Below are 27233 nucleotides of genomic sequence, written 5' to 3' on the forward strand. Positions count from 1 at the left end.
TACTTTAAGTATCGACACAAACGGCATGGATGGAACAAGTGAAAGAGAGAAATAAAATGAAGTGCAGCAATGAAGGGACAGTTTGTGTGTAGGTCTGAAGAAATGAACAAGGTAAGATGTATGATGTACCATTTAAAGATATAAGCTTTTATTTTTAGAGATCAATTTTATGTATTTCCTTTTACTACTTCAAAAACACCCACCAACAAAATGTTTAAACACTCAAACATGCCTAATACAATTACTGACATGAAGCAGATCATGTTACATGTTTGCATGTTACAAGTGAGCAGTTGTACAGAAGTCCTCCATTGAAACAACTCAATACATTATTTGTGGGCTTCTCTCCTTGCCAGGTTTTGATCACAGCAATGGTCAATATTAGTTGAGCAGGTAAACAAAATCTTCAATGGCTCACTGAAAGCTTAGTTGGGTTTCCCCCAACATACCTGAACCCCCTCATAAATTATGCATGAATTCAGATCCTACTTTTTAACTTTAATCTGACAAAGGGAGCGTTTCATATTTGTTCACCAGGCCGTGTGCCTTAATGAGCTCACGTGAAGCTGGTGGCAGAAATGGAAACCTTGAGAGTGTCGCTCTTTTTCCTCTGCTGCTGCTGCCTTTATGCTGCGGTTTTTCAACCGCAACCTAGCAGGTAAACCTATACATCAAGGGTTTCCCTCTTCAAACTGGGATGTTAAACCCAGTCGTAAGACCAGGGGAGTAGCTGCTCTGGTCACACACATCAAACACGCTTTTCTATGGGCTGCCTGTTTACAGAGGTCGGGGAGTTGGGACTCCGGTGAGTGGAGAGGTCCACTTTTATTCAAAAGGCGGAGGGAAAAAAGGAAAAATGGAATCCCGCTATAGAGGGCTACCTGTCTGGGAAGCAGACCTCAGGGTAAACTTGTTTTCCTGCCTAACTTCCTTAAGCCCTTCCAAAACAAACAGGGCGCCCAACAGTCATGCTGGATAAATACACATGTCCATTAAATGGTTACACTCCACCTGAACTTAGTTTCTCCTTCATGGTAACTTCAAAAGGTAAGAAAAATCACTTTCTTTGTATCCTTCGTGAATATAAATCTCTTTATTTGTTTGTTGCAAAGATTTACTTCAGCAGTTTAGTATTAAACGATACATTTAATGTATTCTGAGATGCTATTTTTAATGGCATTATCAATGAATCCTGATGGAAAATTAAAATCTCTTCAGCTGTTTCTTTTCCAGTTAGTTTGAAGGAAAGTATAAAATAGAAAAAACTAGGAGTTATAGTAAAGGCTGTTAAAGTGGTGTAAACCTATAAAAATTAAATTTATATCAGTTGGGGGTAATTTGGATACAGCTTATAGAGTTCTTCAATTCCCAGATGAAGCTTTCCTATCCTATGTTTCTTTTTCTTGTTTTATGTTTTTTCACTGAAGCATATTTTCAGCTTAAAATACAACTACTGTATACAGCATATAGTCAAGTAACTGATTTTGTGAATGCAGAATCTGAACTATATAACCCACATCTGTCAACAGCTTTAATGGAGCATGTCAACATGACAGACCACCTCTGCTGATTGTTGAGCAATATCCATCATCCAATAATTTGACAGGACCACAGACAGGCCAGGTGGTGTTCAAACCCTCGCCTCATCCGTGGTGTCAATATTGACATTTTAGAAAGTTGAAAAGCACCTAAGATTAGACTTAAGATAGTATGATCCTGAACCTGCAGTCTGGATTCTTAACCTCAGACTACACAAGTCTACCATCTCCAAAACCATCCAACCAAAATAACAGCTTTCCATTAGATTACCATGCCTACAGGACACAACCAGACATGATGTGCTACACCAAATTAAACTGCTGACTCATAAGGCTGGCGCACAGCAGGTACCACAATGGGGTTGGTGCAGACCAGGCTGCTACAGTAGCACAAAACACAGTGAGCGACTGACTGCTTCTGAAACAGTAGATCCTTTTACATTTGTTTAACTGGGACCAGATGAACAAAAAGCTCAATTTGGAGCACCAGCATCCTACCATAGTTGGACTTAACAAAGCTCAGCTTAACATTTGCAGTATACATGCTTCTCCCTCTTCCGCTCTTGCTCAGACGGTAGCCAGCATCTTTGTATTCATATGAGTCCATTTGTACATCTGGTGGATGTGAGCCCATTATTCACCCCTTTTGGCTCTGTTTTGGTCTCCACAAACTCCTGAGAGAAATATATGTCTCTTTAGCTGCTAAATGCTCCAAACATGTTCACCAAAAAGCCGCTAACTTTGTCTATCTGACGTTTGATGCTTGATGAAATGACCTGAAAGACAATATAAACCTCTGTAGAGCTGAGGGGAACTGCAGAGTTGGCAATAATTCTCTGTGTGTTCATCACTACAGGCAATCCATTTCACAATGATTATTATAAAAATAATGGTTATAGCTAATCTTATTGGGGTTTATCCTGTTCTTTCATTTAATTAATACAGCACAATGTTTCAGGGTAAACCTATAACATCTCTAAAGGACAAACTGAAATAGCAAAATAAAGCTAACAGTGAATCTGTGAACAAATCAGGGATGTGTGTGACACTTGTGAGGTCTGGAACCAGGCTAAATGAAGTGCATGTAATTTCAAGCAAGTAAAGAAAAACATGACTGCATCAAGACCATGGTAAAAACTAAATGTGACCGCTGTGTGACTGATTCAAAGAGGCAAATGGCCAGCATCTGAACATTGGAGCCCTATAGCCATTCTAAGTTGTGGGCCTTTAAAAATGGCCATCTACATGTGTACTTGGCTTACTGACAGTGGCAATCAACAGACAGAGGAATGTCTAATTTGTGTCTGATTTGTAGACTTCAAAATATTTGGGCCTGTGGTAGCTGGCACCAACAACATTTAAAATGAGCTAAAACAGACAGTTCCTCTATAGTGTTGTGCGCGTGGTTGGCACGCTAACTTGCTTACAATGGCATCCAATTAACGAGCCAGAACTAATTTGGCTCCTTTTGACATATTTGAAATGTCTCTGCTGTGGGTCTGAGGTGAGGCAATGAAAACACAAACATACATGCATACCGAATTGGTGGTGGGTGAAAAGAAGAAATGTCTACACTGAATAAATGTAACTTGTGCCCTCTGTCTGCCTCCAAGGTGTGACTTATTAAAACCTGCCGTACCTCCTTGTGAAGTTGGTACGTTGACTGTGACGATCTTGCTGTTAGCGGGCAGCGGCAGCTTAGTGGTCACTACCTTTCCACCCACTGAGGTTCCCGTAATCTGGAAGGTGTGCCCACCAGACGTAGCCATGGTGGTCTCCGCGCCCGCTCCTAATAAAGCAAACAAATTACAACAAATACTGTTATTACTGTGAATCCAATAATATCACTACTTCTAATAAACCTCAACTTCACAGAATATCACAGAAATTCCCTGTACTACATGGCACCACTATGTCTGGGTGGGTCAGTTTTAAGCCAGTTTCTTGTAATAGCCTTCATGTCAGCTGTGAGTAGAATTTTAACCAAGTAATCATCATCAAGTATCATCCTTTGACATTACTTTAGTTATATTGCCCAGGTATAAAATGGAACATTCCCTGGAGATTATATCCTAATACTTCGTTCAATGCTGAATTCACTCTATCCAAAATGGATAGATGATATGTGCATGATTTGCAAAAATTTGATTTTTACAACAAAATACTCTCCACTTATGTGAATATGCAGGCGTCTGTGGTGTCACACACATATGATGCAGTTTGTCTTCTGAAATCATGATGTTCAATTCCTTTTCCCACTTAAGTTTTACACAGAATGTGCAATTACAGTGTGCAATGCACAATTTAAGGGAGAAATATGTTTCTCTTTTGAACACATGTATCATGATGAGCACACTGTACTTTCCTGCTGCTGCCCCAGACTTAAGTACAACAACACAGCTATTTAGAATCCTTGCCTTGTGTGCTTTGACCCTGTTTGACCCAGGTGGCGAACGACTGCTGGAAGTTCTTGTTCTGCTGGAATGTGACTGGGGTGCCCATCTTGGTGGACAGTACCACCTTGGTGTTTGGGGTGCCCTGGCCTGACAGTGAACCTACGATTACTTTGGGTGTGGCGACAGGTGTTGCAGGACTCCCTGTTGAGGTGGCTGTGACTGAACCTGGTTTCTGCTCCAAACGTTTCTGAGATAAAAGTCAGTCAGTACAAAAAATGAAAAACAGACAGAGGTATTCAAATGAAAAGCCATGTGATACAATCAGTAGAAATTAATGAATTGGTCGAAACAGATCCCAGCAAACAGTTTCCTCATTAGAAGTGTCTACCTCCGCACACAAGCTTATAAGCCTTAGTTGAAACAAATTTAAAAACAAGCCTTACACTTTGTAAAAAATTAGTGCCTTTGAAGGAATTAAAATTTAGTGCAACGATTACTGAATTAAACCACACTCACCTTGGCCTGTTCTGCTGCCTGAGCTTTCTCTTTCTCCACCCTGTAAAAGAAAAACAGAAACATACAGCTTACAACAAGGCAAAATTTTGTGACAAAGGAGAACACCTCACACTCATTTGGCAGGACAAAGCAATGTACCTCTAGCAGAGCCAGGAGTATATGTAGACCTGCCTACTGAGACAGTAAAATCACCACCCAAATAATATCTGACCCTCTACTTTGACATGTTTATAGATTGTTCTGACAGATTACACAATTGATGCTGCATAGCAGCTGTAGGCACAACACGCTTGACCCTCTGACCTTTCTGAGAAGGCTCTGATCTCCCAGAGGTCCAGCTCCTCCTCAGCCACCCAGGTTTCGATCACAACTGGGCCCGTCTGCTTGGCGGGCTCAGGCTTCTTGGGGCGCAAGGCACTTGAGCGCAGCCCCTTCCTCTGAGGGGTGTGGGTTTCTGGGATTGCGGACAGATGATTGAATTAAAAGACATAAAAGACTGTGTGTATGAATTACAACTGATGGATAGAAATAGAAACAGATGACTGGTTTTCATGATCGTAGTCCAAAGCCCCCATGCTGTTTCGGCCCAGGCACTGTAACTCTTTCTTCAGTGTCAGGAATAAAAAGTGCAGCTAACCTTTCGGAGTCTCAGGGACTCCAAGGGGGCAGATGATTTTGCGTATGCAGTATTCAGAGCGAATGCCATAGGGTCCCACGTCACGGCGCTTGATGATCTCTGTGGTGGTGATTTCAGTCTCTGATGTCTCTGTAGCAATGAGTGGGGATAGGGCTGGGTTGGTATGGTGATGAGGAGGAGAGCCCGAGAAGATGGAGGAAATGCACTCCAACATCAAAACAGTGACACCCAAAGGAGACTGAAGGGTGTGTCTTTTTCAGACAGCCATGTCTGTACATTTCTCGGGGCCCACATAGGTATAACGAGGGTAGTGCAAGTACATACAGTGAAGTACAATCGAGTGAAAGCAACAGAAATGCTACCGTTTTTTTTTTTAACTCAGTTGTGAAACCCCACCTCCATCTATCATCCACAACATAGGTGGGAAAATGAGTATAAGTAAAGCACAAACTTCATTCAAGAAAAATAAGACATTAGATAACGGTACATAAAACACCCCAAAATAATCACTTCTATAGCTCATCTCATCTATCCAATCCTCCATCCATATCAAACAACACAATTAATTCCACCCTCAAAACCCAAACTTTTAGTTGCTTATTGAGTTACTCTTCCCCATCCTCTCAGGGTGAAATCTTTACAGGTTGGATCCTTTGGGGGTGGGGTGGGGGGGGTTTCTACCTGTACGTGTGGTGCCGACAGCAGCGGATGGTTTGACGGCCATGTCATCCCATCTCAGACACGCCCACAGGAGCCTCAGCATCAGGCTCACACCAGCCAGAGACTTCACAGTCTGCAGGCGATACCTATAACACAACCCAGAGGTTCAAGCATTTCTCATAGTTCACTCATAGCATGTAAACATTTGTCCAAGTATTATGTGCACATAAAGTGAAAGAAACTCCTGGTAAATGGAAATGTCTGTTTTGTCTAAATTTTGCAGAACATTAAATAAAACATTTTAAACTGGAATATAAAAACACTACTGATAGAAAGAATAGTTGTTCTATAGCTATGAGGCATCATGGAACAGGAAGAGGGAAAACAGACGGAGGCTTATGATGATGTTGCTGTCCATTCTTGATCATTTCCATGATAGAAACAGATGGGCTGGCTGCTATCTTTAATCAGTTATTTTATACGCTAATTTGGTTGTGGAAGAGATATTATCTCTAACTACAAAAGCAGTTAAAACAACTGTTTTAACTCAAAGCTTGTTCATATTTTATTTAGGTCCTTTTAAATTTAATAAACAATTTTGGGTTTAACAGGATGAACTAGATGACACAATGTCGTCCATCAATGAATAATTTCCTTAAGTTTTCTCTTAGAAGAAATATTCCTTCTGTGCATCATCATGGCTGGGACAGCTCTTCATTCAAAACATCTTGGACATCTACAAAATATGACCATCACAAGGCTGTGTGTGTATGGGTCTTGGTAGATATTCCCTTTCCCATGTGTAACCACAGGCGGCAAAATATCCCTGGGTTACAGGGCTGGGTCACTGCACAAAGTGAACATCCTGACACTTCTCCGACCGCTGGATGATTCATGACTGCTTCGGAACTCTGAGGTCCGGTCAAAATAACCAGAGGTCCCTGTGTGACACCAGGCTCGGAGCCACAACATCGCTCAAAGCCAAAGCCACGAACAGCAGACAGGGAGGGATACGGCATAATGAACAACAAATCAGGAGGACAGGGCATACTGACAAAACCAGGAGAGGGTTTAAAGGTGTTTGCTGAAGGGAAATAGTATCGGCCTTATCCCTATTATTGTCTTTAAACATTACAACATAACAAGATATAACAAGGCCTGTGTTGCTCAAAGCAACACAGGCCTTGTTATATCAGTCCCTCAATATCTTCGTCGGAGTGAATTAAGTTTAAACTACTTTCTGGCTGACCTTTTATTCAATCAGCTGACAGAAGCATTTAGTGCGGCATTTTGAGTAAATTAACTGGATATGAATTCTTCAATAAAAACATGTGACAGACAGGTGTTTTACTTATAGAAAATGTTTTGTCAAAGTAATTATTTCAGTTCTAGAGAGACCAAAACTGCAGTAAAAATTGTCACATCGCTAGACAGCATTGTGTAATCAGTTGACGTCAATAAGCAGTTGGCCAGAACTAAAGCTGAAAATATGTATAGGCTAAATGTGGATGGACTCCTTCTCATACCACACCCATATGTTTTGATATCCATTTCATGGGATCCAGACTTTACATACACTGTAATTTTCCACTGAACACACACAAATCCTTGACAAATCTGTTGCACACAAACCTCTTCAAGACCAGATACACTTCTTCTGCCTGGGTATAAAATCACCTTTTTTTGTAAAAATCAAAGAAAAACACAGGGGTGCCAAAATTGGCACGTAGGTTGCAAATTCCACCCACTACTCAGGCAAACAAAATGGACCTCATGGTGGCGCTATAACAATCAATTTTGCGTTTTTGCAATTATCTCAAAAACGGCTTCGTTTAGAATCAAACTTCTTTCATCATTTTAATCTCTGGATTTATCTGCATTGCTGCTCCAATGGTCTTCTGCGCTAAAAAAGTAAAATTATGTGACTTTTTATCACTTTTCTCTAAAACCTATTTTTGCAAACTCGGCCCAAACGTTTTCATTGATCAAAAGTAATCAAAAGAATTTTGATACGTCAATCTGTTTTTTTTCTTCTTAAACTTTTACTTTTGTGTATTTACGTACATCTTTACATAAATGCCCGTAAATCAAAATTGGCCTAAGCTATTATAACCAAACTTGACACGTCTGTTCAGACGCTCGTCCTGAGCTACGCTGAGCAGTCCTGGGATATTCTTCCACAAGGGGGCACTACACTTGCAAAAAGTTTATACCTCGTAATTTGCTGGATGGATTCGTATGAAATTCGGTTTGTACAATCTCGGGTCACTACTCAGTTGATGTATAAATATTGGTAATGACTGCGCAAAGTGAGCGTGGCTTATTACAAGAAATGTACATTTCTTTCTCATTCCTAACTTCAAAAAATCTAAGTAAATCATCCGTACGTCCTAGAGAGCTGAAATTTTTTCAGCACATCCACTGAAATGTGACTAACGTCACTGCAACCTATGGTCAGTTCAGAATTCAGTCACTCTATATTTTTCAGAATATACTAATTTAATTAACATCTATATCTCCACAAGTCTTTCTTCAAACGCTACCAAACTCGACAGAGTCGTTCTCCAGATGGCCGATATCAAGTGTTTCAAAGGGTTTTCAGGTCGATCAAACGGTGAGTCTGCAGTGATATTCAGTATCTTGCTTGTACAGCATGCACAACATTTTCTTTTTAACTCAGTTTTGGATCAAATGGCACCCAAATAATTCACAACACACCCAAAACCGGCAGAATGATGCATGATTTTTTTCAGAATTTTCTCAACATCTTGACAGTTGTAAGCATTTTAAGTTTAAACTGACAAGACTATCCGGGTCTGGCACATGTGACATCACTACCTCAAGTTGTGAGAAGGTGTGTGGAAACAGCCTCTCACCAGTAGCTCAGTCAGTAAGTCACCTACTCTGGAGCTCTGCAGGTGCAGGTGAGCCAGTCAGACGTGCAGACAATGGGGGTGTTCAGATCATAGTGAGTCTATTTTATTTGGATCCCTAGCAGTTTCTTCTCATTTGCCTCTGCTAAAAATAGTTTGCGCAGCTTAAACTTTAAATCTTGGAAACACAAAATGTCGCAGGTGGGTTGAATATTTCACCTAGCAGACCTAACGACGCTCTCTGATCTCAAGGCGATGCTTTAAAAATCCAGTATGCGTTTCCCCAACTGTCTCAAAGTCCAAATTCTTTCATCACTTTAATCTCTTAAGTCATCTGCATCTGTTCTTCTCCTGTGAAAATGTCAAATGTTGCGTTTTTCACGACTTGCTTGGAGTAAATTTGGAGTGCAGGGTTTTTGGGAGTAGACATATCATGTCTGAAACAAACAAAAAAATATATATATATTCTGTTTAAAAGTACATAAAATGTTTTTTTTTTTTTTTTATTGGTGGTTATATATTGGAATTTGCGTCTTTGTTCGGAAACAAGATCCACAGTGACTCAGTTTTTGGACAATCGTCTTGACTTGCGTGTTAGCTACCAGTTACACTACAGCCACTGAAAAGTAAAGTGAGAGCGTGCTTACCTCCAGGTGATGCCAAAAGTGGGCCTGGGTGAAGGGTATGGCCAGATATCCGATGCTGGCTTGGCATTGTAGCTAAATATGGGCACCTCCCGAAATCCCCCTCGCCTCCCCAGCACCTTCATGTCGTCGTGTGGCAGTACAAAAATACTCTTGCGGTTGCTCTTGGTGACAAACTTGCGGTAAGAAGGAAGGGCAGTGTCTGAGCGTGTCTTCTTGGTGCGGGAGAATTTCAGGAGTCGGACGCGGCCCTTTGTTGATGAATAGTCCTCTTGGTGCACAGCAACAGATGATACTGAGGTTTCACCACTACTGTCAGTTGTTGACTTTCTGATGGAGGCTGAGAGTGCAGTCTTTTGAGTCACTATTTCACTCTGGCTGTCCTCTGACTGCCCATCCAGTCCAGAGGAACAGATTTTGGTCACAATTGTTTTGGTCATGGTAGTAAGGGTGGACACTGCACTGCTTTCTGTTGTAGACACCACGGGCAGTGTAATGTCTCTACATGTATGCGATGGCAACTTGGCCATTGTCATCTCTGTGGAAACTACGGTCATGGTGGTTGTGGAGGTTGTGGTTACCTGGGTGATGATGGTCTTGAGTGGGTCTGTCGTCCCACTGTTACTATTCTCTTCTGCAAAGTCGTCGCTCAGACTTGACTCCTCCGCTGAAGGTATAGGAGATGGTGCCATCCTGATGATCTTGACCACAGGACTAGGTTTGGTCTCTGCAGACTGAAATGGTGACATGCTGTTATGCTGTAGCGTGCTCTGAGTAATAGCTCCAAGTGTATCTATGTTGTTATCCAGCCTCATAATCTTCAGTGGAGGTTTGTAGTCCTGGTCCGATATCGTTGTGTTGCTCTCTACCTTAGAAGCTAGGCTTGTTTGCTTGACCCCGACTTCTGTAATACCAGATTTAGGGGCCAAATCTCCGTTCACTAAAGGCTTTTGCTGTGTGATGTCCTTCAATGAGTCAATCATCCCTTGTTCTTCAGCTTTACCAATGCTGTTCACCTTGGGCTGCAGACTGTTTGTAAGCAAGCCATTATTTGAACTCATTACAGAGTTACTCAACAAGCTTTCACTCCCCAATCTAACATTACCATTTACCTGAGGGAGTGGTGAAATGGGCTCTGTAGTGCCATCGCCTTCGGTTCTACCTTGTTCAATGCCTTGCATATTTTCTTGGTCCTCCTCTGGCCCCATGCCATTTTCCTCTGTACCTGAATGCACCGAGTTTACATTTTCTGGGGTTTGCTGAATATGTTTAGAAGGAGGTGTGTTTTGACTGCTTTTTTGGTCAAGAACACTTGCAGATGTCCTTACAGAGTCCAATTTCAAGTTGGGTACCTCTGACCCTGTATTTTCAATACGTGCAGCCATGGTAACATCTGATGGTACACTGGCTGTTTGTTGCTCTAACGAGCTATGATTTCCTCCTGCTATTGTAACTTGTACATTAGGCAGTTTGACACCCTCTTGCCCTGAATTGTCTGGCTTAGTTTCTTTTGGCCCCGTAGTCCTTTCCACTAAGTCTGCCTCCAATTCCTGGGACATGGAGGTGGTTTGGTTTTGTGGTGATGCTGAATCTTCACCTTTACCTGTACTGCAACTGTCTTTGGGAGTGGATTCTGGAGAAGGAAGAGGAGGAGTGACATTAATAGTCTTAGAGAGTTCATCCCGACTCCCTCCAACTTCTCGTCCTCCATCTTCTCCTGGTCCTGGAGTTTTTGTTATGGAAGATTTCTCCTCAACTTTCACAGCTTCGCCCAGTGCGAGCTGTGTCTGAGTGAGAGTATGTGGCTTGAGTGGTGACCGTGGCCGGACTGGAGTGCTCAAGGCGTGGGTTGAAGTGGATGAAACTGGCGTTGGAGGTTTGGAGGCAGACACCTGCTGCCTCTGCCTCTCTTCAATGATGTGCTGCTTCACTCGTCGCTCTAGCAGGCTGTCCAGCTTGGAGGATTTGACCTTCTTCTTGTACGCTATGCGGCTGAGGAAGCCCTTGCTGACATCCACCACATCGTAGTTAAAGGGTCGTGTAAGGTCCTCTGTAGGCTCCTCTTTCATGGAAGCCTTCTCCTCCTGACTACTGGACCCTGGAGAGAAAATTAATTTAGGCTTAATCTGCATTGACCTAAAATGCGATTCATCACATTCTCCTTATACTTTCTGTCAGTCAAGTTGAAAAACCTTGGGGAGGATACATAATATTAAGATAAATGTTTTATAAGTTTAAAATGAAGCACATCTCATACTCCACATGCAATTGGATACAATGCTATTAGACACTAAGTCGCACTCTGTCATACTTTGCTCTTCATCTGATCGTGAGTCTGTGGGGTCCAACTCCATCTTTGCAGGTGATTCATCTAATGACAGTTCCTCAGACTTTTCTTTTTCATCCAGCCCTTCTTTCTTTTCCTCTTCCATCCTCTCATTAGACTCCAAATCGTCAACAGGCATCATATGATCTGTTGCAGGCTTCGAGAGGCTAGGCGAGTCTTGATCTTTTGCCTCACTCATGACAGCAGCTCCCTGAGCCTCCGGTTCAGCTACACTGGGCCGTCGACTCAAGTCCAGCAGGGTACATTTCTTTCCAAGTTTAGCATCTTTGGAAAACACAATGACAGTGACAGATTAGTTTTGAAAGTAGTTATTGAACATTTGAAATAATTAGTAGCAGTTAAAAGGTAAAGGAAAAACAAGAACATAGACCATCAGTAAAAATAAACAAGAAACCGAACCACTTGTGAGGTCTTTGATTAGCTCTTTGATCAAGCCAACTCATGGAAACTGAAATCTTTTCAAAGTTAGGGTACGTTTCAATGCAATTTTGAGAGCTCTACAGAGTTTCTAGTACATCACTCAATAACATCCACCTACGCATCAAAAGAGAGACTTAATTCAATGAATGCCAACCAACACACACAATGACATCGTTGAGATTACTGAATGAGAGACTAATTCACTAAGAGTCAAAGAGACTTTAAATTACAGAAAACCAAATTCCAAATAACTAAAAACCACATTTTAGGCCCTAAAGTCCCCCATTCCAGACCTTCCAGTTCTTTGCGGTAGTTGGCATTGGTGTTGCCGGGAAGCCTGGGGACAAACCGCTGCACGTAAGTCTTACTGATCCAACTCCAGCCCCCATAGCCCGTAACACGATACTCCTCTCCTTTCTGCTTCCACACCTTTACATAAGACAAGAAAGTAGAAGAGAAAACAGAAAAAAAGGAATAAAGAAACAAGAGGTCAAACGTTCAAACGTAAACCAAAAGAGAGATTAAAAGGTTAGAGGTTAATAGTGTTAACATTTAGCTTAACATTGATGGCAGCCATCCTGGGCATCCCACTGTCTGTGTGACGTGTGCTGTGCAATGCTCATTTACATTTAGGAATGGATTATCTTGTGTTGTGCATAAACCAAGGTTGTGATGTTGATTAGAAAAGATGTCGGCCATAAAATCAGCAGTCAAATGACAGGGCAGGACAGAGCAGAGCACAGAGAATGTGCCTGTGTGTTACCTACATTGCCTTAAACTAACCGGACTTCGTGGCCAGTAATTAGTACAAATACACAGTGACGCTGGTCTAATCTCAATCTGATATGTTTAATAAACTCATATTGTGCCAGGTTTGACGTAATCAATTGAAAAGTGACCTACCTGGTGTTTAATTGGAAAAGTATACTTGACCCAGGTGGCCTGTTGCATTGTCTCTTCATCCTCCAGCTTTTTCTCCCTCTTCTTCACTTTCTCTTTCTCCTCGCGCTCCATGGATGTCATGCGGTTCAACCTGAAAGCATTTTTTTTACATTTTTTTTCATACAGTATATCCTGCTGCTCTTAAAGTGTAAATGTAATTGACCCTAAGATGCTCAGACCGGTGATGTAGTGCGGCACAACATTGAGATTTGCTGCTTGAAAAAAACCTTGTTGTACGACATATCTATTCAGCCATTTGGAAACATATCTTAAATGAATAATATTTTTTCTCATTATTAAGAGTAAATAAAATAATAAAAGCTTCCCGAGTAATGTATTACTAAAGCCCTGATTAAAGATGAGAAGATGACAGTTGCTCTTCATTTCCATCAAACACTCTCACAGACGCGCACACTTGTCCTACAAGTCGTTGAAATGCAATAGCTCTCTCTCTCCTTACTTTGATCCTCACAGTTCAGTCACACACATACACACATTCTGGTTCACACCTTGTGAAATCTTGGACAATCACTTCTTTAAAGGGGCGTTGTGGTGTTGAAGTAGTAGTACAGGCAGAGGTGGGTGGTACTGGTAGCGGACTTGCAGTCTAAATATTATGCCTCACAGCTAGGGTGGGCCTTTTGATCTGATCTGGTTATGATCGCCTCTGCCTGCTAAACTGACCACACATGCCCTCTGTACATGCACTGTGTGCATGTAGTGAATGCTTGTTATTTTTTTGAAGCCTTTGAATGTTTTGCATATAAACTGAATTTGGGGAGGGATCATATAACTATTATTTTGTTTATGTGTGTTTGAGAAATTATATCAGTGTGTAAAAGCACAGCTTTATAAATCTATGTAGTATATAGATAGTATGCACAGTACACACACGCGCACACACTATATATAAACAGATATGTGAGTACCTGGTATGGCCCAGTGAGTCCTTCCAGACAGGCAGCATAGCCACAGGTTTGATGGCACACTCCAGGATGGCCAGAGCCAGCGCAAACTCTCTGGCCTTACTGCACATCTGAACTGCTTTGATCCAATTGGTCCTACAAAACAAGCAAAGAAACATTAAACATTTTTAGGCATCTCTCTTTGCTCTATGTGCTTTCACTTTCAGGCTACATTTAGTTTGAAGTTCTCAGCCTAGGTCAAGGTGGGTTTTTACTTTTGCTTAAAATGCCACAATTCTGACCTCTTTTTCATTTCTACACATGAGATGATTTAATCATTGAAAGGCACCAATACAATACGGCTGACAACCTAAAGCACTAAAACCAAAACCCACTGAACATGGTATAGTCTATAGGCAGTTATAGTATATAGAGTAAGAGTTTAAACTATATCTATAGTTAGAAAATAGCAAGCTACAAAGGTATCAGAATTGAAGTACTCCTCCTATCACAGTGCCTGACTGATTTGTACCTGTGTGAGGCCCAGTTAGGGTGCATGAAAGGTGCTGGGACATTGTTCTCCAGCTGGATGATGGTGAGTCTCAATGTGGAGATGGTCAAAACCTTAGAGCCATAAATAGACCCATTCCACTTAAATTCTCCCGCTGGTGTCATGCAGAACTTGTGGGAGAGATGCCGCCTCTTGTCATGGTCCTGATGAAAAGACAAATTAGGTAGGTATTAGTCAGGGGTTAAGCTAAAGCATCTGAAAGACCAGGGGAATTTCACCGTTGATATTTTTTTGTGCCGCATTCAATATCTGACTTTAACGTCTCTGGTCAAGTTTAAAAAAATTCTTAACATGGGAAGTTGAGCCCATCCTGGGTCACAATCTCATCACATAAAGACATTCATACATGTTGACAATTTAAGATAACCTATCCATCTGACTCAGTTGTCTTAATAGCAATGGGAGGAATCCCTGTAAACACGAGGAGAAACTGAAAACCCGGAAGAGGGTACAATCCACTGAGCCACCCTGTCGCCTTTACTTAATGATCTGATTGATTTTAATGAATGAGTAGTTCTGAACATTCAAATGGCAAAAACAAGTCATCATGCTACTTGCCTCTCTGTGCTGGTGCTTGTTGAGGGCCACTGCATTGGAGCTGTACTGGTTGTGATAGACGCGGTATTTCCCCTCCTGGCCAAGCTTGAAGTATTGGCTCAGTGTCGCCTTCATCACCACGTCCTTGCTGCTGCGTGTGCTGACACGGGTAATGTCACCCTGTGCATTCACTACTAGTACCTGTAGAGGTTAAAAAAAAAAATGAGTCATTTAGATTTATTAAAGATCATCTTTTTGCAAAAACATTCATAATCCAATCTATAATACAGCCAGCAACTCGTTGCATCCAGCTGCTCTGAATAAGGGAAGCATCCTCATTAGAGACACTGACGCTGTTGTCCTTGCTCATCGGCTTCAAAATCCTGATACTAAGTTGTTTTATTAGGTAACAAGTTAGTTGGAGACAATGTTAGATATCCCAAAGATTGTTAGGCAAATCTCCAATTCTTGACCTTAGTCCTCATCTTCATACATATACTATCCATGTGCACCTGTGTTAGACACTGTGCAGGTATTTTTCATTTATTGTCTTAAAATCATCATCATCCATGGTTCTTCTCACCTCTTTGCCCTCTTTGAAGACTTTGTTGGCTTCGTGAACAGCAGCAGCCACCTGTTGGTTCTTCAGCTGGCTAAGCTTGCTCTCTGGGTTCCTCAGCCGGGTCACCATGCGAGTCGCTGAAGACTTCTTACCGCCGAGACCTGTCGTCTCACCACTGGAGTCTTTACCGTCCCCTGGGAAACCCAATTCCAGGTTCAGTCAAAGATAAAAGAAGCCAAGTCATCCGCAGTTGTAAACTCTATTTGAACTAAGGCTTTAGGATGTTCAATTGAGAGCCATGACCTCCTCACAGCAGTTACCTAAATAATAGTCATTATGCGAGCGCTGCTTTTCTCATACAGAGAAAACCACCATGTAAAATGTGCTGCTAGTCTGTTTAAATACTAATACCTACTAATGCGGATGTACAATGTGTAAATGACTAGTATGATACAGAGGACAGTTATTCAAAGATTCTTTTGGCACAACTTTAGGCATTCAAGGTTAGTTTTACAGTATATAACCTTTATTTAATCAAGTAGTCTCTTTTGCAACCGAGTCCCGAGTACAGCTGGTTGAAGTTTTCAACAGTATAAAGTATCATGCAAATTGTTGTAAAAGACAGCTATGATATTACATCAAAACAAGATTTTTTTGAGGTACTGTTTTGTCAGACCTGTGTCATCAAAGCTGGCCAGGGATGACTGGGAGGACTTGTCAGCCAGGTCCGGAGGTTCAGGACCTCTGGGAGGGACCCCAACTCCCATGCTGCTGTTACTGTTCTCCTCACTGGTCTGGGAGGGCTGGCTCAGGCTGGGGATGCCATCTCCACTGACAGGGACAGAATCTGATGATGGGTTTTCCGCTACACAGACAGAAAATCACAAAGCGTATTGACCATTACATAAACAAGGCTAACTTGTCTAGATATTTGTTGTTCTTGCATCTTTCATGGAGTTCCAGCAAGGTACAGGTGTTAGCCCGGACTAAAATTACTGAACTACAAAACCTGTAACAAACTGTAGCATCAAGCTGTCAACGACTACCAATATATAGGTAGTCTGTGCAAGTAGAGGTTCACTCTTGATGAAAACAGAAACTTTCTTGTGAGTTGGGAAAAAGTTAAGGCTGTGGCTCCCTCTACTGATAAGCCATGCGTAATGCATGCACCATATGACCACTTCAAATGGAGCGATCACTTAAAAGCAATGGGTGACCCAACCAGGCAAGGCAAGACTCCAACAAGGCTAGCGCACACTTGACCACACAGACCACAACAACACATGGTGAAGCTCTGTAATGGTCAAGGATGAATATATGCAGACCATCACTGAAATTTCTGGGGGAAAAAAAGGCATTACTCAAACAGAAAGCTATCTAAATCAGATTACAAGCCAGCAGCAGAATAGCTTTTTATAAGAATTATTGCACCAGGCAATGTGACTGCTGTCCCCAAGTTGACTGAAGCTCGGTTCTAGTCATGCTGATTGCAGTGACAATGCCATCTGATTGCAAATCAATCGATGCAATCAGCTCCTCGGCTCTTGGGAGAAAAAGAGAGCATGATGAATTAAGAGCTCAGGCGCAAAATGGCTGAAAGTGTTCTAAGGCTTAAGCCAGGTTTGAAGTAATAAAAATCTGACTACTGAACACAAAAATCAGCAGATGGAATGAGAGCCACATGCAAAGCGGCAAGCTGGGAAATGGTCAGGAGGAACACCAAAGCACTGCGGGTATTATGGCGGAACAAGCAAGTCACTGGTGATATTGGGGGTATGACATTCATCACACAGTCCTGTGAAGCTGGAGACTGTGGCAGTAAAGCAGATCCACAAAAATGAGCTGAATGAGGTCAGCCTCACCCTGAAATGTCCTTGTGTACCTTTAGTGTTGTTAGAGACCTCCATATGGGAACATTCCTCTATCAGAGCCTCTACGGTGGAGGCCGGGGGCTTTGGAGCCTCAGTGGCCAGGCTATAGGTCACGGCGGAGGGGATGGTTTGTGTTGGAGCAGAGGCTGCTGGAAGGATAGGTCCGTCTGAGATGCTACTGCCACTACTGCCTTCTTGGCCAGTGGGTGGAGCTTCAACAACTACAGATGAACAGCAGCAATGTTGTAATTACTGTGATTTTAGTTTATAATGCATACAAAACTTGGAGACAGTGGACAGTGATGGCTAGGGCTAATATGGTCAATATGGTCAAAACATAAAATCATCCAATGATAATAACAGTCATCTCAATTAAGATGTTTGCAATACTCCATATACCTTTAAAAATGTAGCTCAGCTTCTGGGGTTATTTAAATATACTCTTTAAGATTATTGTAATCATGTATTTATAGGACTACACATAGGCATTAATATTCACTATGCTCTCAAGGCTATTTAGACACCACTTACCAAAGATGTAAGCGTTCTCCAGCCCATGCAAAAAATGTCTTATTCTGTAGAAGGGCCTCTTTTTGCACCGGATAATAGAAATCCAGTGTGACACAAATATAAATTTACATATGTGCTTTGTTAAGTGCCAAACTTGTCACTTGAGTCTTGAAAAAGAACACAGCATTTCGAATTGGTCTAAGAGGCAAATAAGTGCAGAATTGATTCTTAAATCAATAAGTAATTACACCAAGGCTCAAAAACAGAATGGAGTTCAGGTACAGAGACCCAGAGAAACAGTGTTTCAGGTCAGACGTTACAGCTTTTTCCCCCCGCTACTGTTATCATTACTTTGGCTGACATATTTGATTGTGTTTTTTGGAATAATTTGTAAAATATAAACATTGTAATTAATTACCTCCAGGTCTGATGGAATTACTTTTCTCTTCCGTTGCCTCTTCCTTTGTCTCCTCCTCCTCCTTTGTCAGAGCTTTGACCTTGCCCTCCTGCTGCCCCTCATCCTTCAACCTGGCCTCTTCATCTTCCTTCTCCACATCCACCTCCTTCTTCTCCTTCTCCAGCCGGGCTTTCTGGGCCTCCTCAGCAGCCCGCCTCTTCACCTCCTCCAGCTCCTCCTCTTTCTTAGCCCGTAAGCGCTCCAGGATCTCCTCTGGATGAAAGGAGAAGGTGTAAACAGAGGACCACAGTTGTGGGAGACAAAATAAATGAGAGACAACACAACACAGGGAAGAGCAGTAATCCAAGAGACTTTGTACTGTGTGTCTGACAAGATACTGAGAACACTCACATACTGTTTAATTGCTTCAGTTTAATTTCTCTGAAACATATTGATTTATTTGTTACATATTCTATTTCATTTATTTTATTCTATAGTATTCTATTTTTCACTATGTGCTAGTTGCTTTTTGGAGCTAGGCACAAACTAATTTCACTATACATTGTACTGTGTATTATTGTGCATCTGACAAGTAAATGACAATACACACACACACACACACACACACACACACACACACACGGACGAATATTACTGTCACACAAGTACGCTGTGGATAAGTGAAGACGACGTGATTTGATGGCGCGGATTGCAAAGGGAGACAGGCCAGTAAGTAGTGTCCAATGTACGGGATCATTTCAAGCTAAAAGAAAACGAAAACTCTGTACAGTGTGTCTGCTGTGAAACGGAACTAGCCTACCATAACAAGAACAATGGCAATGCTTCAGCATCTGAGCAGAAAACACCCAGTCTACACATCGAGTGGACCCGTAAAACAGTAACGTTAACATTAGCATCTAACGTAAATCATGAATGCTAGTTGAGAAGAAGGCTAGCAAAGGTTAAGGCACAATTCTTAGTTGTAAATGTATAACCGTGTGTTCGTTGTTATTGTTCTCCGACTGCTTGGTCCGTGAGTTTGGGTTGTACAGTGACATGAGTTACACAGCTGATCCTCGTACCGAGGACACCAAGCAAAAGCATTTCTTCTGATTATCGATGAAATAATCTGTAGAATACTTGATTACTAAAATAATCGATAGCTGCAGCCCTGATACACATGCTTGTTGATGTTGACCGTGAGAAATTCTAATGCTGTACCTACTACAGTAATGACCTTTACAAGAGTACTCATCAGTAGCAACATCACAGATTTAACAGAAACAAAGCAATAAAACACCTCCTGTTATACTGATATGCTATTTGTATAGATTTAACAAAGCATGACACAGATGGTAAACTGAGGTTTCACCAAGAATGATGTGAGCAAGTTAGCACAAAAACCCCCCAGAAAAATGAATTAAATGCAGGAGAGACACTCAAAGACTAAACTGAGAAAAACTTCCAAATCTGAATAGTGATAGACTGATTAATCGGCCAGCTGATTTGTTGGGCCGATATCTGCCATTTTGAGAAAATTGGCATCGGCTGATACCTGCACTCACGAGGCTGATATAGAAAAAATGTCTGCATTCACATATGCGGGATGCTGTGGAATCATGTTAGCTCTCCCCCTTGTTAGTATCGGGACAGTGATAACCCTAAATATCCTTAGTCACAATCATCTTTTCTAAATGTTCACAAGTTTCTCTCATCCTAAATGACGGCACATCTAATGTGAAACCATTTCTGGCTAGCTTCAAATGTATACTGTTATACTGTGTTGAATAACGCAGTTGAATGACGTCTCTCTCTCCCTTAAACCCCAATTTTCTATTTCATTAATTAATAAAAACTCAATCTTCAACAACACATTACTGGCTAAGATAACCATGTATTAGAGGTACTCTGAATGGAATAATGGAATTATGCAGGACTTTTCTTTGTTTTGATATCAGCATTATATATCAGCCATCGGCCGATCTGCTCTCTCGGCATCTGCAAATAAAAAACCCATATCGGTCGACCATTAATCCTGAAATTGAAATGCTTTAGAAAAGAGGCAAGACCAAAAATGCCAGGTAACTCCAATCTGCCTTTTATTACTGAACCAACAGTGTGTGTGTCTCTGTGGTACAACAGCTTTGATGGAAGAGTCGCTGCCCAAGTTGATTGTGTTTAATCCACGTATTGGTGTGAGTGTATTATGTGACGTTGGACGTCTTAATCTGTCAGTGTTCAGTCTGCCTCACCCAAATAAGAAATCAAGCAGAACCAACTGTACTGTATGCAAACTGATGAGACCAAGATTAATCTCTACCAAAGTGATGGAAAGGCCAAAGTGTGGAGAAAGAAAGGAACTGCTTATGATCCGAAGCATACAAGCTCATCTGTGAAGCATGGTGGAGGTATTGTCATGGTTTGGGCGTGCATGGCTGCTTCTGGAACAGGCTCATTAATATTTATTGATGATGTAACTGATGATGGTAGCAGCAGAATGAATTCAGAAGTGGACAGAAACATTTTGTCTGCCAAATTATGGAGAAATACATTGAAACTAATCAGGAGGAAGTTTATCATGCAGCAGGACAATGACCCAAAGCACACTGCCAACAAAACACAGGACTTCATGAGGGGAAAAAAGTGGAAGGTTTGAGACTGGCCAAGTCAATCACCTGACCTTAACCCAATAGAGCATGCATTTCACCTCCTTAAGAGGAGACTGAAGGAAAAAACACCCCAAAACAAACAAGAACTGAAAGAAGCTGCGGTAAAAGCCTGGATTAGCATCACAAATGAAGAATGCAACCGTTTGGTATTGTCGAAGGGTCGCAGGCTTGAGGCAGTTATTGCAAGCAAGGATAATGCCACCAAATATTAAATGTTATTTACTTTAAGATTATTTGTTCCATTACTTTTGCTTACCTAAGAATGCTGTGGTCTAATACAACCGGTGATATGCCCTAAGTTGTTTAACACATCTAGGTGTGAATACCAGGAAATAAAAGCTGAAATTCTGAACTCTTGTCTCATACTAATCTTTTGATCTTAAACCCAAATGTCTTCAGTGAACAACAAAAACAAAGGAATTTACATCACCGTTCCAATACTTTTTGAGGGGACTGTATCTTGCTTCACAGTTGTCACCAAGTTGGACGAAATATCCCATATTTTATATGCGAGACTAAGACTGACCTTAAACCCGAAAGAAATTGAATTACAACACCACCTGCTTTCCATGTAATAGTGCTTTTGTTATTTCACATACAATAGTTTTTTTTAGTGTTTCAGGATTTTAATGCAGTCTTATGGATTAGTTGTGATCAGCTGCCAAATATTCTAATTAGAACATGCCTCAAAAGCAATGAAGATATACCTTTAGGGCATTAAGTGGTTTTCCCAAGCACTTTCCCGATTTATCACTTGTGTATTTTCAGCATTAAGTCTGCCACTTGCATATCCTTACACCTAGATGTTACTGAGCTAGGTGGTATTGTGCACTCTAGGAAAAAAATGGAAGCACAGAGATGAAACTGCTGCCAGTTTCAAAAAGTTAGACAAAAGCTCCTTATTTATTCTTTCAAGTGGCATACATATTGCATATATATATATGCCTGTATTATCTACTTCCTGGGGTAAAAAAAGGTTCAAGTCTGTTGTAAGTGAGAATCTTTTACTTATCTGTGCACAACAGATGCTTGTTAGAAGTGCTAGATTCCACTCAAGCTGTTGCATCAAAAGTTAACACACACATGCAGCAGTACCATTTAAAGTGTTGTGCTATTTTCTAATTGTTATGAACTTCCACTGCACAGCAGACTGAATGCTATAAAATGTGATGTGCTCACAGGGGCATCATTTGGACCGATACAGCAAGAAAAAAACATGGACACAGATTAGGCGGACATCCTACAGACCGAAAAGAAGGGACAGGGGACTGAAGGGAGGGCTGGACACTGGCCAAACTGCGACCACAGTAAGGTTACGTAATAGCTGGGTTGATTCCTATGACCGAGCCATCTATGACTGGGTGGCATTCATGAGTTTTGGGGAGAAAGCAGGCAGAGGATTGGTGAGAGAGAGACATGGGGAAGAAAAATATCACTTTCGGCTTAAAGAGATCATTATTCCTCTCTGAGCCATGATTAAACTCTGCGAAAGAAAGCATCTCAGATTCTCTGAGAAATGGTTTCGTTTATAAAACGGAGAAACGATGAAGAGCTCTTTACCATTGGCTGCGGTGAGGAAACACTTGTTGCTGCCACGGGCTTTGTTGGTTAGGTCCTCGGTGATGTCCATATGTGCGTGCACCTCATCTCTTATCTCCTCAAGCGCTGAATACAGGTCGGCTTCCCAGTAGTTCTTATCCAAACAATCTATGAGCTCTGCTAACTGGACCTGGGAAGAACAGAGTTAATGAGAGAGAGTTAAGTAAGTGCAATGCAAGATTAGCTCAATGTTATGACAGCCTCACGGCCAAAAGACAGGGGAATCTTTGGCAAGATTGTAACACTTACCTATAGTTTGTAGGAAGAGTAACAAGATTATTTTAAAAACTAAATAATTTAGTTTTATTGTGTAAAGAGCATACAACCCCAGTAGGATAAATTTACCTTGGTGCTGTAGTACCAGATGGCTTTGTCCTCATGCTCACCATCCTCCTCACTGTAGGGGAGACATGAGACAGGAGGAAAATTAGGAGACCAAGAGGTGTAGGACAAACAGGAAAAAGAAGATAATCGTTTCAGCAGATAAATCTTTTATTGTTACTTTTTATTTCAAATTTACATATGAATATGAAAAAGCTATACATTATTCAGAGGCAATAGTGCATTTGACATGCTAGCAATTCTTTTTTGAAGCATTCCAGGCCTACACTGCACGTTTACTACCAGACAGAAACTTGCTGCTAGTATTTCTCCACTTTCGCCGTCATGTTCACTCTCTCATTCTCTTGGAATCACATACAGGACACACAGGGAAGTGCCAAGCGTTGAGTGTCATCATGCTCGCACAGTATGTGAGTTAAAATCATTACTTGCGCATTGATATTAATGATCGTGTCACATTAAAGTAGGGTGGTCATTTATTCTGCAGCGTTGGTGTGCCGAATACAAGGGGGAACACTGGTGTCTCTGTTATGTGAGCGCCACAGACGGTCCGCCTTTTGCTCTCCGTTATCACTTAACATTTAAATAATCGATTTTTGGACATTTGTTAAACGAGTCAGAATCATCTAAGGATCGATTGTTTCTCCTACCCCTACATTTTACATTGTATTTTTTGGCTTTGAAAAGACGTTGCTCAAAAGACGTCAATCTGGAAACTATGTCAAAATCGGTTGCCATTAAAGACCACAAACTAACCATAACACAGATATCAAGAATACAAAAAAGCTTCAGAAGGTAGCTGTCGCCCACAGACCTGAACCAGCCAAGGTACCAGCGCAGAAACAAACTCCGGTTCAAAAACGGCTGCAATGATGACGACAGACTCAAATCCATTACGACAACAGGTAACTCAGATTAAATGGTTTACTCATACTTGCACTGTTTGATGTCAGCGTTTTTATATTGTTTTTACTTGAATGCTTCAGTTGTAAGTAAATACGTAAAGACCTGTTTGCGTTAATGTTATTAGTAAGCAACAAATAATATCCTATTAACAAGAGCGAACTAATACAATATTAGACTTCTGCACATTTTTGAAGGATGCCAAATATAGTCTAATTACTTTAATTGACAAAATCCCAGAAAATGTCCATAGATATTTTTTGTCAATATCACACCCCTAATCTTAACTCTGACTCTTCCATAACTCATAATTCTGAGTTTTTATTGCAATTTGCTTGAAATAATTCATCATTAAAAATAGTAATAAAAAAGGTTTTCCATGAAAAGGGGTACAGAGAGTGAACTGCACTGATTTGTAGGAAGCCTTAGCTTCTGCTAGGACAATAAAAAATATTGATTAGGACTCTTGAGTTTATGTAGCAGCAGCTACAGAGTGGAATATTTGACAGCTTTTTGCTCAGGGACTGTGAAGCCTGAGGCCATGTAACAGAAGTGTCTATTCAGCATCTTTCACTTGAGGCACATACACACACCTCTTACTTCGGCGCACATCATTCATTGCACGTACATCCCGTCACACAAACTTTCCTCTGTGCACACTACTTGTATGCACAAACACACACAGCCTCTGAAGGGAGAGTAAAGATCAGTAACGCAGCACCTGCTGGGGACCAATTTGAAGAGCAAGAGTAGCAGAAAAAGAAGAGTGTGACGGAAGCAGCGACAAACCTCGGGCCACTAACCATCTTAAATCATATGTGGGTTAGGTGAACTTTATAGTTTATGTAGCAGGTCTTCTGCTACTGCTGACCCAGCACACACACCCCATCTGTGACTGCTCAATACCAAGATAAGTTGCTAACGTATGGGACCAATTCTGCTGATGTTCCTGTTACATCACATGCTACAGACGGATGTTGTTATTTTTGGTTTATTGAACAGTTGGTCCAATCACCATGCAGACCTGTACCCATATGCAAGAAGTGTGCTTGATTTTGCACCTAAGCCCTCATTACCTTTTTGTCACTGGGAATAAAATGGCATAGCAATGACAAAATGTATCATGCTTTACACATTCCTGCAGCTACATCATGGTTCGATACACGGCATGTGGAAGTTGTTTACTGTAACTCAGGCTAACAGTGTATAATTTCTTCTGCAAATCCATTCTCATTAAACAAATCTGTGGTATGCATGATGTTTGACTTCCCTAAGTACTGGCCTAAGCTTTTAAAACTGGCACAGGTAGTTTGAAATCAGTTTGAATGGGTCAACACAGGTCATTTGGCCTGGTTTCATGACCCCTCTGCTGACCTGGGTTGACCTCTGGTTGGAAACAGCCTGGTTTTGAACACCAGACGACTCTTTGTGGATGGAAATCTCATTGAATGTCATTTACAGTTAGGGCTGGGCGATATGGCCAAAAATGTTATCATGATAAAAACTTTTCATATCATTCAATATCAATAATTATCACAATATGTGTCAAATCATTATTTCTTTCAAGTTTAAAGGCTGATTTTTGCTCCTGAGTGAAAGTTGAAGAAACCAGTTGGTTGATTATGTGGTTAAACTTTTCTTCATACAACAAATCAAATTCAGGCCCTTTTCCTCAACAAAATAAATATTGATAAAAAAATTAAGTGCTAATTTGTTTGTGATTCAAATGAATTAAACATTTCTTAACAGCATATTGAACATTTATTATATTGTTATGAAGGAAAATGATATTGCGATAATTATCATTGTTTTATACAGCCATATTTACAGTTAAGAAAAACTAAGAAGCAATAATGTGTATGAATAATGTGGCAGACATCAACTGATGTATTATTATATTGTATAATACAAATGACAGGATTACTGGCCATATCTCTCTTCCTTATGGTGTTGTTTATAATTGTACATGCAGATGGTTTGTGACATTCATGAACACTTATAAGTTAGCTATGACACCAAATTATGTGACAATTATGTGACTCTGCTTTAGAGCGGATTAGTAATTAGTAGAAAATAAGTGTGTTTTCTACTAATTACTGTCACAGCTGCACAGCAACATAAAATACAGGAAATTTGGGCAACTGTGTGAGACATGTACTGTACTGTACACTGTACTTTGGCAAGCACCATTGAATTTCAATCTTAGCGTCCATAATAGTTAAATAAAGACCAAAAAAAATGTTTCAGTCAGTACTAACTTTCACTAAACTTTGAATAACAACTGCATCTGAAAAAAAAGTCATACTTTCAATGTGAAAGACTGTAATAAGATGTAAACACTCAAACTGAAACCTCTACTGTTGACTCCTGTCTACTGTGCTTTCAGACCAAACGCGAATTTTTGCCTCGCGGCGCTTTCCGCGCGTGAGTACATTCACTGCAAGTGTTCACACACAACACGAGAAGGCGATTTTAACGCGATAACGTGAATAAACTTGCCATTACTACAGCTGTATGAACACAAAGTAAACATTTTGTTGTGATTAAATAGAAATAAACGGATCAAACTGATGCCGAAATTACTACAATATGATGCAAATTTGTTAAACATATGAATTCATGCTTTGTCAGGTCTGTCAGCAAGACAGCAGGACAACAACTTCTAAAATGTTTGTTTTCTGTATGGAGTTTGGATCGATCAGGGCTATGCTATGCTAACTTGGTCACAGTAAAGTACAACGATCGCTGGAATAAAGTTACATACACATGTTTTCTGAACTCACCAGGTAGTTCAACCTCCTCGCTTTCTTGTCTCCCAGCAATGTCCAGTTTGTCCGGTTTTTATATAAATATGAAGTAGTGCCAAACGACGCTAACAACACTGGAACCGGATGTGCACGGAATCTAGCTGCTGAGAAGCTCGAGTGAAGATAAATCAATGTTGTATTCCTAAAAACTAAAGTAAAAAGCTAATTTAATAAAAGCAGTTTACTCCGAGCTCCTCCCTCGAGCAAACGGCATAGTTGCGAGCAAAGTCCAGTCCGACCACAGGTGTTTGACTGTCCGAAGCTGGAGCGCTGCTCCCTGCTCCTCTAGCCCAAGTTTAGCAGCTCTCAGCCGGCCTGCAGATTTTCAATCGCCCGCTCTGCCTGGCCCTCTCCACAAAAAGCTCTGAAGCTGTCGGTGACGTACGTACAATCTCACCGTTGATAGGCTATCACAACACAGCGTCATGCGAATTCCTTCGTGCCGCCTTCGCCCCCTTTGCGTCGCTTCACGCCGCCCGACAGGAAATCGCGGCTCTACGCTTCTTTGCATTGACTTTGTATGTAAACTCACCACCCCGAACGCTCACTTCGCTTTTTGTCTGAAAGCACCATTAAACGTGGCCCAT

General features: G+C 41.1%; 1 protein-coding gene across 2 annotated transcripts in view; it reads right to left on the minus strand.

Annotated features, from left to right (window-relative positions):
* LOC119899335 (nucleosome-remodeling factor subunit BPTF-like) overlaps nt 1–27233 on the minus strand; it is a 49924-nt gene that overhangs the window by 18559 nt on the left and 4132 nt on the right. For both annotated transcript variants that reach the window (XM_038713867.1, XM_038713866.1), the window contains exons 3-21: nt 22940–22991; nt 22556–22724; nt 18348–18599; nt 17431–17640; nt 16225–16413; nt 15570–15742; nt 15008–15187; nt 14411–14592; nt 13903–14034; nt 12935–13064; nt 12325–12460; nt 11576–11875; nt 9268–11362; nt 5769–5893; nt 5088–5216; nt 4754–4904; nt 4451–4490; nt 3956–4181; nt 3178–3327 (exon numbers count right to left, since the gene is read on the minus strand). In XM_038713867.1, the coding sequence (XP_038569795.1) occupies nt 3178–3327; nt 3956–4181; nt 4451–4490; nt 4754–4904; nt 5088–5216; nt 5769–5893; nt 9268–11362; nt 11576–11875; nt 12325–12460; nt 12935–13064; nt 13903–14034; nt 14411–14592; nt 15008–15187; nt 15570–15742; nt 16225–16413; nt 17431–17640; nt 18348–18599; nt 22556–22724; nt 22940–22991 (5021 nt within the window). The remainder of the gene's footprint in view (nt 1–3177; nt 3328–3955; nt 4182–4450; nt 4491–4753; nt 4905–5087; nt 5217–5768; nt 5894–9267; nt 11363–11575; nt 11876–12324; nt 12461–12934; nt 13065–13902; nt 14035–14410; nt 14593–15007; nt 15188–15569; nt 15743–16224; nt 16414–17430; nt 17641–18347; nt 18600–22555; nt 22725–22939; nt 22992–27233) is intronic.

This window comes from Micropterus salmoides, unplaced genomic scaffold (assembly GCF_014851395.1).
Source record: "Micropterus salmoides isolate LMB-PRFRI ecotype aquatic unplaced genomic scaffold, ASM1485139v1 Ms_hic_scaffold_12, whole genome shotgun sequence".
Taxonomy (NCBI): Eukaryota; Metazoa; Chordata; class Actinopteri; order Centrarchiformes; family Centrarchidae; genus Micropterus; species Micropterus salmoides.